The 15,540-nt window shown below is 36.8% G+C and overlaps 5 protein-coding genes and 1 non-coding gene across 6 annotated transcripts; 2 read left to right on the top strand and 4 right to left on the bottom strand.

The window, feature by feature from the left end:
* The first annotated feature begins 652 nt into the window (after window positions 1–652).
* LOC129974911 (uncharacterized) lies at window positions 653–12,720 on the top strand. The gene is made up of 4 exons (XM_056087697.1): window positions 653–979; window positions 3,501–3,862; window positions 3,954–4,362; window positions 12,379–12,720. The coding sequence occupies exons 1-4, from the start codon at window positions 673–675 to the stop codon at window positions 12,690–12,692; spliced, it is 1,392 nt and encodes a 463-aa protein (XP_055943672.1). The 5' UTR covers window positions 653–672; the 3' UTR covers window positions 12,693–12,720.
* On the bottom strand, window positions 2,910–3,586 carry LOC129975796 (histone H1-III-like). Its single transcript, XM_056089017.1, has one exon. The coding sequence runs from the start codon at window positions 3,547–3,549 to the stop codon at window positions 2,938–2,940; it is 612 nt and encodes a 203-aa protein (XP_055944992.1). The 5' UTR covers window positions 3,550–3,586; the 3' UTR covers window positions 2,910–2,937.
* On the bottom strand, window positions 5,022–5,444 carry LOC129975803 (histone H2A). Its single transcript, XM_056089024.1, has one exon. It carries the CDS (start codon window positions 5,418–5,420, stop codon window positions 5,046–5,048), a length of 375 nt encoding a protein of 124 aa, XP_055944999.1. The 5' UTR covers window positions 5,421–5,444; the 3' UTR covers window positions 5,022–5,045.
* On the top strand, window positions 11,087–11,205 carry LOC129976776 (5S ribosomal RNA). Its single transcript, XR_008785198.1, has one exon. It is a non-coding gene; the product is annotated as a 5S ribosomal RNA (ribosomal RNA).
* Window positions 11,788–12,222, bottom strand: LOC129975805 (histone H2B). The gene has a single exon (XM_056089026.1). The coding sequence runs from the start codon at window positions 12,188–12,190 to the stop codon at window positions 11,816–11,818; it is 375 nt and encodes a 124-aa protein (XP_055945001.1). The 5' UTR covers window positions 12,191–12,222; the 3' UTR covers window positions 11,788–11,815.
* A 1,906-nt stretch (window positions 12,721–14,626) lies between the features above and the next one.
* On the bottom strand, window positions 14,627–15,267 carry LOC129975799 (histone H1-III-like). The gene has a single exon (XM_056089019.1). The coding sequence runs from the start codon at window positions 15,253–15,255 to the stop codon at window positions 14,644–14,646; it is 612 nt and encodes a 203-aa protein (XP_055944994.1). The 5' UTR covers window positions 15,256–15,267; the 3' UTR covers window positions 14,627–14,643.
* Window positions 15,268–15,540: the final 273 nt, after the last annotated feature.

Below are 15,540 nucleotides of genomic sequence, written 5' to 3'. Positions count from 1 at the left end.
GCAAGATCAGGTTGTACCCGTCTGATAGCTTTAGATGTATGGGGGGAATTTCTTTTCTTAGTTGCTGAGTATCCTTCTCGAGGATCTGGAATTTGTTGCAGATGGCTATGTCTGGGTTTTCAATGGTTATTTTTCTTTTCGCCGCGTGCCTTTTGTCAATGGGTTGGAAGGGCTGTTCGATTTCCACATCCATCTTTGTAGGCTTATCCTCGATTTCGGTGGTATGTTTGTTGCATTTCCTGATGGGGCAGTATCCTAAATTATCTAACTCTTCTTCAAGAACCATGATGTCAGGGAGTATTTTTGCATAATTAGGTCTGTTCTCCGTAGATGCATGTGTCCATCCTGCGTGAAGTCTATTTATCTTGTTCTGAACGTTTTGGATTTGTAAGCAAAGGTTATTATCCGCATCACGACTACTTCCGCTACTACGATTGCTCGAGCAACTGCTGGAGTCATCCAAGCATCCGTCACCTTCCATGGCTGGAGACGAAATCGAAAATGAAAATGCCCCCGCGCTACCTCGCTTGCATTTTATACACACTGCTGCGAAGCTGAAAGTAACCAATCGCGTTTCACTCTTCGGAGCAGGGGCGTGTGTGAAATCACTATATAATGAGGGCGCTTTGCCGTCCCGGGCCATTCGAGTCATTTTAGCTCATTTGAGAAGTCATGTCTGGTCGTGGTAAAGGAGGCAAGGGTCTTGGAAAGGGGGGTGCCAAAAGGCATCGTAAAGTTCTTCGTGATAACATCCAGGGTATTACAAAACCCGCAATCAGGCGTTTAGCTAGACGTGGCGGAGTCAAACGTATTTCAGGTTTGATTTACGAAGAGACTCGAGGTGTGCTCAAAGTTTTCTTGGAAAATGTCATTCGAGATGCTGTCACTTACACCGAGCATGCTAAAAGGAAAACTGTCACTGCTATGGATGTTGTGTATGCACTAAAGAGGCAAGGACGTACCTTGTACGGTTTCGGAGGTTAAGCGAAAGTTGGAATCCCTTGCACTGAAAAAAAAAAAAAAAAAAAAAGGCCCTTTTCAGGGCCAACACATGTTGTTGAACACTGTTTTGTTTGTAATGCTATTAAAACATAATTATTTTATATTCATGTTATTAGAAGCACATAAAGAAGGAGGGGGGGGGGGGTGCAATTAAAAATAAAGTAATAATGTAGGGTGTAATAAAAAGAAAATAACTTTTCATTTCTCAGAAAGTGCTGTTCTTGATGATAAGAAATTTAAATTGTGTCCTAATTGAAGAAGAATGATTTGATCTTTTAAATTATCTTTTGAACAATGTCCTTCTTTTTAGTGACAAGAAAGAAAGAAAAAAAAAAAGAAAAAGAAGGGGGGGGGGGGGTAAGAAGGAATTGAGAAAAAAAAAAAAATTCATTCTAATCAATTATAGGAAAAATTTCAAGTTTCATTGACTCCTTTAATAACTTAACAATAATAAAATAATAATAAAAAGAATAACAATAAATAAAAAAGGTGATATGGTTCATAGCATTATGACATAAATGACAAAATTCAATGAATAATAAACTTAACATTTAAAGCAAATAAACTATAACTGCTTTGAAATAACTGAAGAAAACAATTTAAAACATCAGTGGACAGGATCTAAAATGAGTTTCTAATGAAAATGAATGTATATTGAAAACACAAAGCATCAAATGTAAAAGGAAGTTTGGAGAGTGGGAGGATGTATTTAAATTTCTGTTTCCCAATACTCTACGACCAGCAACTATTTTTTAAAAGATATAAACTTATTAAATCTTCAAAACAGAAGACTGTACATGCAAAATTTGCCAACATTTTAAGCAAAAATGGGCTCTGTCACTTTCTTAAGTAACAACCATTTTCATTGTATATTTGATATAAAAATATACTTTTCTGCTAGAATTTACATCCTTCTACCCCCCCCCCCCCCCAAAGAAAAAAACAAAAATAATTTTCCTGAAAGCAGGGGTTCAGAATTAATAATTATACACTAAGAAGAAACAGAAACTAAATGTCAACATATGAGAATTGCACATGCGTAGAATCAGTTGTCAAGCATTCATTTCTATGGTAACGTGCTTATACCATAAATAAACATGCAAATCAGGGTTAGAGGTTAACTAATCAGTGTGATTGATTTGAAATGTCATTTGGTGAAGACACCCATGCCTTGTCTCTCAATAAGAAGCTTTCATTTGATTACTTATAGACAGACTTTTTTTAATAATAATTTATTTTCAATAATTATGGTGCACTTATTTATTGTTTTTAAATGTTATCATCATTTTGCAGATTTGATTTTATAAATGATTTAATTTTTGTTTTTTGCTAAATATTAAGAATGTTCATTTATTGCATTTCAATGTTTTTTTTTAATATGTATTGAATTTTTGTTTTATTTGTGCTGCTTACACATACACAAATAAGAATTACTTGACTGCATATGTGTGTACAACTATTGCATGAATAATAACCTGTTTCTTTTGTAAAACAAAATACTCAATTGAACAGTATGACACAATTATTGTATAAACATTATTTCATTACAAGCATTTTTTTTTTTTTCAATTAATATTTTCATTTATATACACGGTGTGAAATAGAATATAAACACATGTCTCTGATTCCCATTACACACTATTCACTTTACATGATTTTGAAGTGTTTGCATCTTAAACATGTATCATAAAAATATTGAGTTGTTAAATGTGTTTAAAACATATTATTGTGTGTGCTATGGTTTTTCTTGGCTTTTAATGAAAAAAAAAAAAAAAAAAAAAAAATGGCTTGATCAAGTTTAAGTAAATGACTGTGGGAATTATATATTAAATTAAATTAATTTTGGCTTGGCACATGTGTTTTTTACACCTGTTTTATGGCCCTAAGAAGGGCCGTTTTTTTTTTTTTAACGAAAAATTTTTTTGTTCAGTCCATTTACTTCTTGGAAGTTTTTTTAGGAGCTGCTTTTTTGGGTGTTTTTAATTTCTTGGGCTTGGGAGCTTTTGGCTTTGTAGCCTTTGCCTTCTTAGGAGATTTGGGTTTGGCTACTTTTTTAGCCCCAGCAGTGGCTTTCTTAGCAGCAGCAGGCTTCTTCTTTTTCTCTGCTTTTTCCTTCGGCTTGGCCGTTTTCTTAGCAGGGGCTTTTGCTTTCTTTGGAGAAGCAGCTCCTTCCTTTTTAGGCTTTTTCACGATTTTCTTTGGCTCCTTGGTTTTTTGACCGGATGCACTCAGCTTGAATGAACCGTTAGCTCCCTTTCCTTTGGTTTGAACCAGAGTTCCAGCAGCGACAGCGCTTTTCAAATATTTTTTGATGAAAGGAGTCAAACGGTCGATGTCGACTTTGTACTGACTGCTGATGTGCTTTTTGATAGCTTGCAGTGAAGAGCCACCTCGCTCTTTCAGAGTGGTGATGGATTTCACAACCATTTCGGAAACCTTGGGATGAGTTGGAGGATTAGGTTTCGATTTGGTTGCGCCACTTTTTGCCTTTTTCTTAGGCGTGGCAGTGGCTGGAGTTGCAGGGGCAGCGGCTGTTTCCTCGGACATCTTGACAGTCGAGAGTCTGAAACGTAATATAAAAATATTCTTAATAACGAAACCGCCAAGAATCCGCCCGCCCGCCTTTTCGCTTTTACGATTGGTCGGTTTCGACTCGCTCACCCACCTTCCCCTTCTGTTTCGGAGCATATTTAAGCGAAGTCATCTTTGTGCGCCCCATTTTCTCACCCTCTCTCCCTCACCTGCCATGCGACTGTTCATCTGTCGATATTGCTGCATTTCACCTTCAACCATCACTGGAGACGTTACAGTCTATGGAAATTTATGTCAAGCTAGGCCATCTCTATTTGCTATGTTGGAGGTAGCCCACATCGGGCGGGTACTCCACTAATCTTTGCTATTTTGCTATTTCAAGTGCGCCCCATTTTCTGTTCAAAGTCGTTTGAGAATAGTCAGTCATGGCACGTACCAAGCAGACCGCCCGTAAGAGTACTGGAGGTAAAGCCCCCAGGAAACAACTGGCTACTAAGGCCGCTCGTAAGAGCGCCCCAGCCACCGGAGGTGTTAAGAAGCCCCATCGTTACAGGCCCGGAACTGTTGCTTTGAGAGAAATCCGTCGTTATCAAAAATCCACTGAACTCTTGATCCGAAAATTGCCATTCCAGCGTTTGGTTCGAGAAATCGCTCAGGACTTCAAAACTGATCTCCGATTCCAGAGTTCTGCTGTTATGGCTCTCCAGGAAGCTAGCGAAGCTTATTTAGTAGGCTTGTTCGAAGACACTAACTTGTGCGCTATCCACGCCAAGAGAGTAACTATCATGCCTAAGGACATTCAGCTCGCTAGACGAATTAGGGGTGAACGTGCCTAAGCCAAAAAAAAAAAGTTGTTTAAAAGAAAAAAAAAAAAAACGGCCCTTCTCAGGGCCAAGAAACACCATAGCACACACAACCATGTACTAATTAATATGTTAATAATTATGTATTTATTTATAATATTAATTTCCCATGAAATACTCACCTTTTTTTATGTAAATCTCTTCTTACACAAGCATGTTTGAATGTTCATGTTTCAAAAAGCAAATAACTTTCCATTTCATCAATTTATACATCTCCCTCTCCTCTTGTTTACTAATAGCGAAATGCATTCCAGTTTCGAATTCTTAGCATGATCGCTAGATGGCACCACATTCCGGGACCCTTTCAGTTTCTCTTTAGTGTAAGCAGAAACACGTTTCGTTTCATTACTACCCAGCCCAATTCTTGTAACACTAAACTGTGCATGTCATAGAAACCCTTCCATACAATGCATTCTTATGGAAATTCATTCAGTTTATAAATTAAAAAGTAATACTCATAAATTTAAAAAAAAAAAAAAAAAAAAAAAAAAATCGATGTCTAACTTTTTTTTTAAAAAATTCAATATATTGCCCTTTTTTTATTATTTTTACAAGTGTTCAGTAGCTAATTCTTAATAATTTGTTGGCCCTTAAAAGGGCCTTTTTTTTTTTTTTTTTTTTTTTTTTTTTAACTTGTAAAGTCTTAATTTAGGCTTTCTTTTCGGTTTTCTTGGGGAGCAAGACAGCTTGAATGTTAGGCAATACACCACCCTGAGCAATAGTTACTCCGGAAAGGAGTTTGTTCAACTCCTCGTCGTTTCGGATGGCGAGTTGGAGATGTCTAGGAATGATCCTAGTTTTCTTGTTATCTCTGGCGGCATTACCAGCCAACTCCAACACTTCAGCAGCTAAGTATTCTAACACGGCAGCCAGGTACACGGGTGCTCCAGCTCCAACACGTTCTGCATAATTGCCTTTTCGGAGAAGTCGATGGATACGACCGACAGGGAATTGAAGCCCTGCTCGGCTAGAACGAGTCTTGCTCTTTCCCTTAACTTTACCGCCTTTGCCACGACCAGACATGATTACAGTTCAGGAGAGAGAGAATGCGAAATGCCTGGCGCGCTTAGATAGATAGCAACGATTGAAGGAGTTCCCGCCCGGTGTGGGCTACCTCCAACATAGCATGTTGTACGAAGCCTGGCTTGCGCTGGACTGACCTAGACTGGGAAATCTCCGAGATATAAGTAGTATTAGTTGTCGACCAATGAGGGACGTCTGCTGTGTGGCGTGGAGGGGTGGGTGAGGTATTCCGGCTAATCCGAAGCTCTCCTTTAAGATTGTCAGTTTCGAGAGACTCTTGACTGTTCCAACTTTCTCCTCCGGATGTTGAGAGGGGAAGGGGTTAGGGTGGTTAACTGCTCAGCTTACCCATTGGCTGCTTGCGTGGGTGAAATTTATTTTATCAAGATTGAGAATAAGATTGTTCCTGCTATTAAAGTGATTTAATGGTTGTTGTGATAACAGGTATACAAGAAACACAGATTTAGGTCAGAGGGGTGGAGGTATTTGTTATTACGTGTGTTTTGAGTTAAATTAGCAGAATATTGCGGGGTCTTTTACACTTGGGATCAGGAGTATATGGGATGAGTTTATTTAATTCTTCGTTTTCATGATTATCGAGTGATTTAAAGAGATTAGTTGCGAGTTTTTTAATTACTTCCTTAAAGGAGGGATAATTCAGTGCCTTCCTGATATCGGTGTTTCTCATATACCATTTTGCGTTAGCTATTTTTCTAATCGTTAAATTGTATTGGGTTTCAACTATTCTAAGGTTGGATTTTGCAGTGCAGCCCCATACAGGACATGCATAAGTTAGTACTGGACGCAAGTAGGCAGTAAAAATAAGCATTTTTGTGTCCCTATTTAATTTAGAATTCCGAGAAATAAGGGGGAAGAACTTACGCGTTGCTCCTCGGAATTTGTTTTTGAGATTTTTCAGGTGGGGTTTAAACGTTAATTTTCTATCAAGTGTTACTCCTAGATATTTGCTCTCCTGAGACCATGGAATTTTATGCTTGTTAATCTCAACTTGCTTGAACTTTCCTTCCTTGTTTCCCTTGTGGAACAGTACTGCTTCTGTCTTGCTCGGGTTTATTTCGATTTTCCAAATCTGCATCCATTCGTAAATGGCCTTTAGATGCCTGTTTAGCGCGATTGTGAGGTAGTTGGTATTTTTATTTTTGGCCAGTATTGCTGTGTCATCGGCATATAAGCAAAGGAGCGTGTTGAATTGTTTGGGGATGTCGTTTATGTAACAGGTGAAAAGCACCGGTCCTAATTTAGAGCCTTGTGGAACTCCTGCATTTATACTTTTAACATCAGAGTGTTCATCTTTTACTTTGACGATGAATTTTCTGTTTTGTAGGTAGGAGATTAGAATTTTTATCAGGTACGGGGGTGTGTTATATTTAATTAATTTGTGTATTAATCCATCCTGCCAAACTCTGTCAAAGGCTTTTTGAATATCCAGAAAAATTGCTCCGGTTTTTTGTTTATTAATAAAGCCTTCTGTTATGTATTCAGTAACTCTGATTAATTGATGTGTTGTTGACAGTTTTGGTCTGAATCCAAATTGTTCTGGGCACAGGATGTTACTATCTTGAATATGTTCATTTAATCTCTTTAGGATGATGCTTTCTGTGATTTTGCTAAGTGTGGGTAGTAGTGAAATTGGACGATAACTAGCTGGGCTAGTAGGGTCTTTACCAGGTTTTAAAATAGGGACCACAGTGGCAGTTTTCCAACGTGTGGGAAAATGTCCAATTTCAATGATTTTTCTGATCAAAATTGTGAGGATAATAATTACATTAAGAGGTAGTTTTTTGATCATTATATTGTTAATTTTATCTATTCCCGGTGCTTTTCCATTTTTAAGTTTACGTATTTGTTGAATAATTTCGTTTAATGATGGTAGTTTGTCTTTTGTACAGCTTGGTGTTGGTGTGGTGTGAAATTCTTGTAATGTGTTCTGTACAGTGTTCTCAATGTCCTTATTTTTGATGTTGTTAATTGTAAATTGTGTCTCCAGGCTGTCAGCCAGGCAGTTTGCTTTTTCTTTGTCATTTTGTGCAATACTGGCCGGTCCTTTAAGTGTGGGAATATCAATTTTCTTTTTCCTGAAGGGTCTTGCACAGTCCCATACGTTTGCATTCTCTACATCTATATTAATTAATTTGTTCAGAAACCTATTTTGTTCAAATTCAGCATCCATTTTGTGTATGTTTTTATTTAGTTTATTTAATAAATTTTTAATATTAGGGTCTCTTGTGGTTTGGTATATTTTTCTTAATCTGTTCCTTTCAGTTATCAAGTTTTTAAGTTCATAGGGGATAAAATTCTTTTTATATTTTATGGGGGCAGAGCTTTTATTTATAGTTGTATTAATTATGTTTTCAATTTCATCTACTAATTTATCAATTTTGTCCGGGCAATTAATGTTATAGAAATTAAAATTAGTTTTTGCAAGGTCAGTTTTGAATTTTTTCCAATTGGTTTTAATTTTACCATTATCTGGGAGTTGATATTTAAAAAAGAAATCTAGTTTTATTGGGTTGTGATCGGAGCTTAATTCGTTTAGTGTTTCTATTTTGTAAGGATAGAGGAAGTCTTTGACAATTGCTAAGTCTATCGTGGATGCTGAATTGTGACCAATTCTAGTGTGCTCTGGTGGGTAAATGATTTCCATTCCTATTTGATCAGCAAAGTGTTTTAATGTGGTCCCTCTCCTCGTATTATAAGCACAATTCCAGGTGGTGTGATGTGCATTGTAGTCTCCACAGATGATTTGGTTTGAGCTGCACTGCAGTAAATTTTCTAGGTCGAAGGTGAACAATAATTCATCCGACGATGGGGGAATATAAATAGAAGTAAGAGTGAAGGGGTCAGAGTTTTTTGGAGTTACTACAACGACTGTGGCTTCGGTATAATATAGAGTCGGTGGGATGAGGTGGTAGTGGGGAATCGTAGATCTAATAGCGATCGCTGTACCTCCACTTGCTTGTGCAATGTCTTGGTTTTCTCTATAGCTATAGTAAATATTATAATTGGCCAGATAAATTTTGTTATTTGGTCTCAGGTGAGTTTCTTGAATTAAAATAGCATCAGGGTTATACTTATTGATAAAGTGTCTAAACTCATTGATTCTGAGTTTAATCCCATTTGCGTTCCAGTAAACTAAGGAAAAAGTTTTAGTAGTAAATGAACCTAGCCGCTGTGTTTACCTTGGCTGATTGATTCAATTAAAATTAATAATTTGGTCATAGGGTCTTTTGTTTTTCTCATTTCATGGACAGCTTGTAGTAGGTTAGGTAATTCCTGGAATAGTTGTTTAATTTCATTGATTGCAGAGAGGAGTTCTGCAATGTTTGCTCCCCCGCAGTCAATGTTTACGTTTGTGTTGTTTATCTCTGGCTGCTTGGGTGGCGCCATCTGCTGGGCAGTGTTGCCATTTAAAGCTTGCGCGTATGAAGTGTTTGATCTAGTGAAGATAGGTTTTGCTGGGTTTGTTTTGTTTGTGAAATTATTGCTTTTAAGTTTAGGGGCGGCAGGGCACCCTCTGTACGCCGCTGTGTGTCCCTGTTGTTTGCAATTAATGCAGGTTCTCGTAGGGGGATTTTCTTTGATCGGGCAGTCTTTAGTTTCATGTTCCGAGCTGCATTTTAGGCATCTTGGCTTCATGCCACAGTTTTCAGCCTTATGGCCAAAGTTATTACATTTGAAGCATTGTATTATTTGGCTTCTTCCTCTGTATTGTTCTACCGTTACTGCCAGGAAGTCTATGCTGTTAACGTTATAGATTTGATTAACCATGCTGTTCCGGTTGATTTCTGCCATTAGGAATGGAAGTGGGTGTTTAGTTCTTAGTTGGGTCAGTCTGATGACCTTCCCTACAGAGAATCCTTGTTGTGTGAGTTTTTCAGATAACACCTCTGCTAGATAATCGTGTGGGAGTCCCTTAATGACCACCCGAATTGGTCTTTCTGTTTTGGGTTTTATTACATAGTACTCCCAACCCATTTCTCTGCAGTACTCAACAATTTTTTGGTACTTGCTTATTTCCTCTACGTATACTTTAATGAATTTGTTCCCTAAAACGTTTCTTGTTTGACCAAATCTCAGGTGTATTTGCTCAAGCATTTTATTGAAATCCTTCTTCTGTGCAAGCATGATAGGGGGAATGCTCTCTTTTTTATTATTGGTTTCATCCTGAGTATCAACATTTATTGTGTTTAAGGCCTCGAATTTATTACTCGTAGGAATTATGTTATTATTTTTGATGGGACTAGATGTTTGTTGCCTAGCCGTCTTTCTTTTTTGGGGGCTTTTAAATTCCTCTCTATTTTGATTTTTGTCATTAAATTCCTCTCTAAGTTTGCCATTTACAAGTTTATTTCTGTTTAGCAAGCAGTCATGGGGGGAGAGACAGTTAAGAGTACTTAACTCACCTAACCAATGGTCCTGTCTTTGCCTGGCTTTTTCCAAATCCAAGTGAAGTTGTTTAACTTGCTCACTATTACTGTGAGCAGTAAACTCATCGGATTCATAAGAATGAATCAGCCCTACCGTGTAATTAATGGTGTATTCACCTCTCTCTAATTCCTTGCTGATTACGCCACTCTGGTGGCAGTTTTTACATGGCTTTAAAAGACTGTTGTCTAAAAAACCAGCAGTCTCCATTTCTACGACATTTTCGTCTGTGCATATGCGCTTAGCTGAGCCTGATTCAGCTACCCCGGCAAGTTCCGAAGAACTGTTCCGGTTCATCATACAATCAAATTCCGAAACGAACAAACAGGAGAGACGAAAAATACGTCCTCTCCCTAGCTGGTCGAATCCCCTGTACCCAAATGAAATGCCTGGCGCTTTTTCGCCCTCTTTTATATAGTACTACCGCGAAACCGGGTTTCAGCCAATCGGAGAGCAAGGAAATTGCGCAAAAATGCACGCAAAGCGCTCATCTTCGGCATTCAAGAGAGCCGTTTCTTTCCTATTGTCACGTGTTTTAATTATAGGCAAACAAATCAAATAAACAGACAGCCGATGTAAACATGATAAGTAAACAGTGACCTTTAATAAAGTGTCTTCTGTCTTCGGATTGGAATTTTTTGAGCATTTCAAATTCCTAGGTGAAAACGACTCATCGCGTGATAATTTCAATTGAGAGGAGAGTTAGTTATTATTATAAGAACCTTTTTTTTTTTTTTTTTTTTTTTTTTTTAATAGAGGGTTTTTTTTCTTATATTTTGTGGGGTGTGATCTGTGTCTCGTGTTCGTTTCTTGTAGGAGTGCGTAATGAAAAGAAAGAAAGAAAAAACTTGATAAGAGTATTGTAACATGAACGTGAATGCACGGTCTCTTTTTGGCTGTCGGTGTCAATTCGCTTGCAGCTTGTGGGCAATTGAAATTGTCGCCGTGGGTGGTGTCATCCGATCCCCATTGTCCCCCCTGGCCATCGTGTGTGGTCAGTGATGGTCGTTTTTTACGACCCTCATTAAAGGGTCATTAGGGTGGTCCTTTTACGACCCTCATTAAAGGGTCATTAGGGTTGTCATTAGCGACATCCATCTGCGCTAATGACACTCGTCATTAGCAAGACCCCCCACGAAAAGGTTCATTATCGCACCTGTAGAGTATTAGTATCGTATATATAAGATCGGACATGAAATGTATTTTCTCACCAGATGAATGTCAACGGCCATACCATGCTGAAAGCACCGGTTCTCGTCTGATCACCGCAGTTAAGCAGCATCGGGCGCGGTCAGTACTTGGGAGGGTGACCACCTGGGAACACCGCGTGCTGTTGGCATCTTTTTAATTTTATTTCACTTTCAAAAATTCAGATTTGATCCTTTTGCATGTAATGTTATTATTTTTTTATTAATTTATTTGATGTGTTTTATTAATTTTCCCTACAAAATACGTTTTTATTGCACGAAGTGTTTATTTATTTTGTACCTGTGATTCTAAATTGTAATGAAGTATCATCAATAGTGATTGAATGTTATTATAAATTATTTTTCACTAAAAATCCTTTTCTTATTTCCTTTCCAGAATTAGAAAGAGTGTGAAGAATTTAAAAACAAAACAAAAACGGAAATAAAATGAATTGAAAGTTAACAGATGCATGTAAGTGTTAAAAATCTAATAACCCATTTATTTATTAATTTTATCATTTTCTACACATGTTTTAAACTATTATTCTTAATTTCCATGAATCACTTACTCTTTTTTTTTTTTTTACACAAAGTATATTGTGAATTATTAATATGATTATGTATACACACACTTGAAATTTCAATTTCTTTTTTATATTATTGTGATAAACATTGTTCTTTGCAAACAAAACAGTGTTCTACAACATGTGTTGGCCCTTAAAAGGGCCTTTTTTTTTTTTTTAAACGAGGGATTCCATTTTTCTACTTGGAGCTAGTGTACTTGGTGACAGCTTTGGTTCCTTCGGAAACTGCGTGCTTGGCCAATTCACCAGGCAACAAAAGCCTCACAGCTGTTTGAATTTCCCGACTGGTAATTGTGCTCCTCTTGTTGTAGTGAGCTAATCGGGAAGATTCGGCTGCGATACGTTCGAAAATGTCATTCACGAAAGAGTTCATGATTGACATGGCTTTGCTGGAAATACCGGTATCAGGATGCACCTGTTTCAAAACTTTGTAGATGTAAATAGCGAAAGATTCCTTCCTACGCTTCTTGCGTTTTTTCTTATCACCGGCACGAACAGCCTTTTGGGCCTTTCCGGCCTTTTTAACAGCTTTACCAGAGGCTTGAGGAGGCATCGTCAAGTCGAAATGAGAATGGAAAATGCCCCCGCGCTACCTCGCTTGCATTTTATACACACTGCTGCGAAGCTGAAAGTAACCAATCGCGTTTCACTCTTCGGAGCAGGGGCGTGTGTGAAATCACTATATAATGAGGGCGCTTTGCCGTCCCGGGCCATTCGAGTCATTTTAGCTCATTTGAGAAGTCATGTCTGGTCGTGGTAAAGGAGGCAAGGGTCTTGGAAAGGGGGGTGCCAAAAGGCATCGTAAAGTTCTTCGTGATAACATCCAGGGTATTACAAAACCCGCAATCAGGCGTTTAGCTAGACGTGGCGGAGTCAAACGTATTTCAGGTTTGATTTACGAAGAGACTCGAGGTGTGCTCAAAGTTTTCTTGGAAAATGTCATTCGAGATGCTGTCACTTACACCGAGCATGCTAAAAGGAAAACTGTCACTGCTATGGATGTTGTGTATGCACTAAAGAGGCAAGGACGTACCTTGTACGGTTTCGGAGGTTAAGCGAAAGTTGGAATCCCTTGCACTGAAAAAAAAAAAAAAAAAAAAAGGCCCTTTTCAGGGCCAACACATGTTGTTGAACACTGTTTTGTTTGTAATGCTATTAAAACATAATTATTTTATATTCATGTTATTAGAAGCACATAAAGAAGGAGGGGGGGGGGGGGTGCAATTAAAAATAAAGTAATAATGTAGGGTGTAATAAAAAGAAAATAACTTTTCATTTCTCAGAAAGTGCTGTTCTTGATGATAAGAAATTTAAATTGTGTCCTAATTGAAGAAGAATGATTTGATCTTTTAAATTATCTTTTGAACAATGTCCTTCTTTTTAGTGACAAGAAAGAAAGAAAAAAAAAAAGAAAAAGAAGGGGGGGGGGGGTAAGAAGGAATTGAGAAAAAAAAAAAAATTCATTCTAATCAATTATAGGAAAAATTTCAAGTTTCATTGACTCCTTTAATAACTTAACAATAATAAAATAATAATAAAAAGAATAACAATAAATAAAAAAGGTGATATGGTTCATAGCATTATGACATAAATGACAAAATTCAATGAATAATAAACTTAACATTTAAAGCAAATAAACTATAACTGCTTTGAAATAACTGAAGAAAACAATTTAAAACATCAGTGGACAGGATCTAAAATGAGTTTCTAATGAAAATGAATGTATATTGAAAACACAAAGCATCAAATGTAAAAGGAAGTTTGGAGAGTGGGAGGATGTATTTAAATTTCTGTTTCCCAATACTCTACGACCAGCAACTATTTTTTAAAAGATATAAACTTATTAAATCTTCAAAACAGAAGACTGTACATGCAAAATTTGCCAACATTTTAAGCAAAAATGGGCTCTGTCACTTTCTTAAGTAACAACCATTTTCATTGTATATTTGATATAAAAATATACTTTTCTGCTAGAATTTACATCCTTCTACCCCCCCCCCCCCCAAAGAAAAAAACAAAAATAATTTTCCTGAAAGCAGGGGTTCAGAATTAATAATTATACACTAAGAAGAAACAGAAACTAAATGTCAACATATGAGAATTGCACATGCGTAGAATCAGTTGTCAAGCATTCATTTCTATGGTAACGTGCTTATACCATAAATAAACATGCAAATCAGGGTTAGAGGTTAACTAATCAGTGTGATTGATTTGAAATGTCATTTGGTGAAGACACCCATGCCTTGTCTCTCAATAAGAAGCTTTCATTTGATTACTTATAGACAGACTTTTTTTAATAATAATTTATTTTCAATAATTATGGTGCACTTATTTATTGTTTTTAAATGTTATCATCATTTTGCAGATTTGATTTTATAAATGATTTAATTTTTGTTTTTTGCTAAATATTAAGAATGTTCATTTATTGCATTTCAATGTTTTTTTTTAATATGTATTGAATTTTTGTTTTATTTGTGCTGCTTACACATACACAAATAAGAATTACTTGACTGCATATGTGTGTACAACTATTGCATGAATAATAACCTGTTTCTTTTGTAAAACAAAATACTCAATTGAACAGTATGACACAATTATTGTATAAACATTATTTCATTACAAGCATTTTTTTTTTTTTCAATTAATATTTTCATTTATATACACGGTGTGAAATAGAATATAAACACATGTCTCTGATTCCCATTACACACTATTCACTTTACATGATTTTGAAGTGTTTGCATCTTAAACATGTATCATAAAAATATTGAGTTGTTAAATGTGTTTAAAACATATTATTGTGTGTGCTATGGTTTTTCTTGGCTTTTAATGAAAAAAAAAAAAAAAAAAAAAAAATGGCTTGATCAAGTTTAAGTAAATGACTGTGGGAATTATATATTAAATTAAATTAATTTTGGCTTGGCACATGTGTTTTTTACACCTGTTTTATGGCCCTAAGAAGGGCCGTTTTTTTTTTTTAACGAAAAATTTTTTTGTTCAGTCCATTTACTTCTTGGAAGTTTTTTTAGGAGCTGCTTTTTTGGGTGTTTTTAATTTCTTGGGCTTGGGAGCTTTTGGCTTTGTAGCCTTTGCCTTCTTAGGAGATTTGGGTTTGGCTACTTTTTTAGCCCCAGCAGTGGCTTTCTTAGCAGCAGCAGGCTTCTTCTTTTTCTCTGCTTTTTCCTTCGGCTTGGCCGTTTTCTTAGCAGGGGCTTTTGCTTTCTTTGGAGAAGCAGCTCCTTCCTTTTTAGGCTTTTTCACGATTTTCTTTGGCTCCTTGGTTTTTTGACCGGATGCACTCAGCTTGAATGAACCGTTAGCTCCCTTTCCTTTGGTTTGAACCAGAGTTCCAGCAGCGACAGCGCTTTTCAAATATTTTTTGATGAAAGGAGTCAAACGGTCGATGTCGACTTTGTACTGACTGCTGATGTGCTTTTTGATAGCTTGCAGTGAAGAGCCACCTCGCTCTTTCAGAGTGGTGATGGATTTCACAACCATTTCGGAAACCTTGGGATGAGTTGGAGGATTAGGTTTCGATTTGGTTGCGCCACTTTTTGCCTTTTTCTTAGGCGTGGCAGTGGCTGGAGTTGCAGGGGCAGCGGCTGTTTCCTCGGACATCTTGACAGTCGAGAGTCTGAAACGTAATATAAAAATATTCTTAATAACGAAACCGCAACAACGGCAACGTCGTGATGTTTCGGAGTTCCGCGATGTGACAAAGTGGTCACGAGCACCTCCACATCATAATTTGGAATAGATACTTTAATTTGTTAGTTTAGGGAAAGTTAAATTTAATTGAACTAGTTTAGACGAGCGCAGTAAAGCTCTAACGTCATGAAATTTGGTAATTAATTTGATTTATACATATTTTTCAATATTTGATCTAATTTAATTAATTAAAAT

This window comes from Argiope bruennichi, chromosome 7, assembly GCF_947563725.1.
Source record: "Argiope bruennichi chromosome 7, qqArgBrue1.1, whole genome shotgun sequence".
Taxonomy (NCBI): Eukaryota; Metazoa; Arthropoda; class Arachnida; order Araneae; family Araneidae; genus Argiope; species Argiope bruennichi.
The sequence above is the reverse complement of the archived record's forward strand: the minus strand, read 5'-3'. Positions and strand labels throughout refer to the sequence as shown.

Bases quoted from the DNA above. Each gene is read 5' to 3' on its own strand.
- LOC129975799 (XM_056089019.1), bottom strand. From the start codon at position 15,255: ATGTCCGAGGAAACAGCCGCTGCCCCTGCAACTCCAGCCACTGCCACG.
- LOC129975796 (XM_056089017.1), bottom strand. From the start codon at position 3,549: ATGTCCGAGGAAACAGCCGCTGCCCCTGCAACTCCAGCCACTGCCACG.
- LOC129975805 (XM_056089026.1), bottom strand. From the start codon at position 12,190: ATGCCTCCTCAAGCCTCTGGTAAAGCTGTTAAAAAGGCCGGAAAGGCC.
- LOC129975803 (XM_056089024.1), bottom strand. From the start codon at position 5,420: ATGTCTGGTCGTGGCAAAGGCGGTAAAGTTAAGGGAAAGAGCAAGACT.
- LOC129974911 (XM_056087697.1), top strand. From the start codon at position 673: ATGTCTGGTCGTGGTAAAGGAGGCAAGGGTCTTGGAAAGGGGGGTGCC. The intron at 3,863-3,953 runs GTAGCCCACATC...GTTTGAGAATAG, and splicing joins CTCTATTTGCTATGTTGGAG to TCAGTCATGGCACGTACCAA. The intron at 4,363-12,378 runs GTGCCTAAGCCA...TCATTTGAGAAG, and splicing joins TAGACGAATTAGGGGTGAAC to TCATGTCTGGTCGTGGTAAA.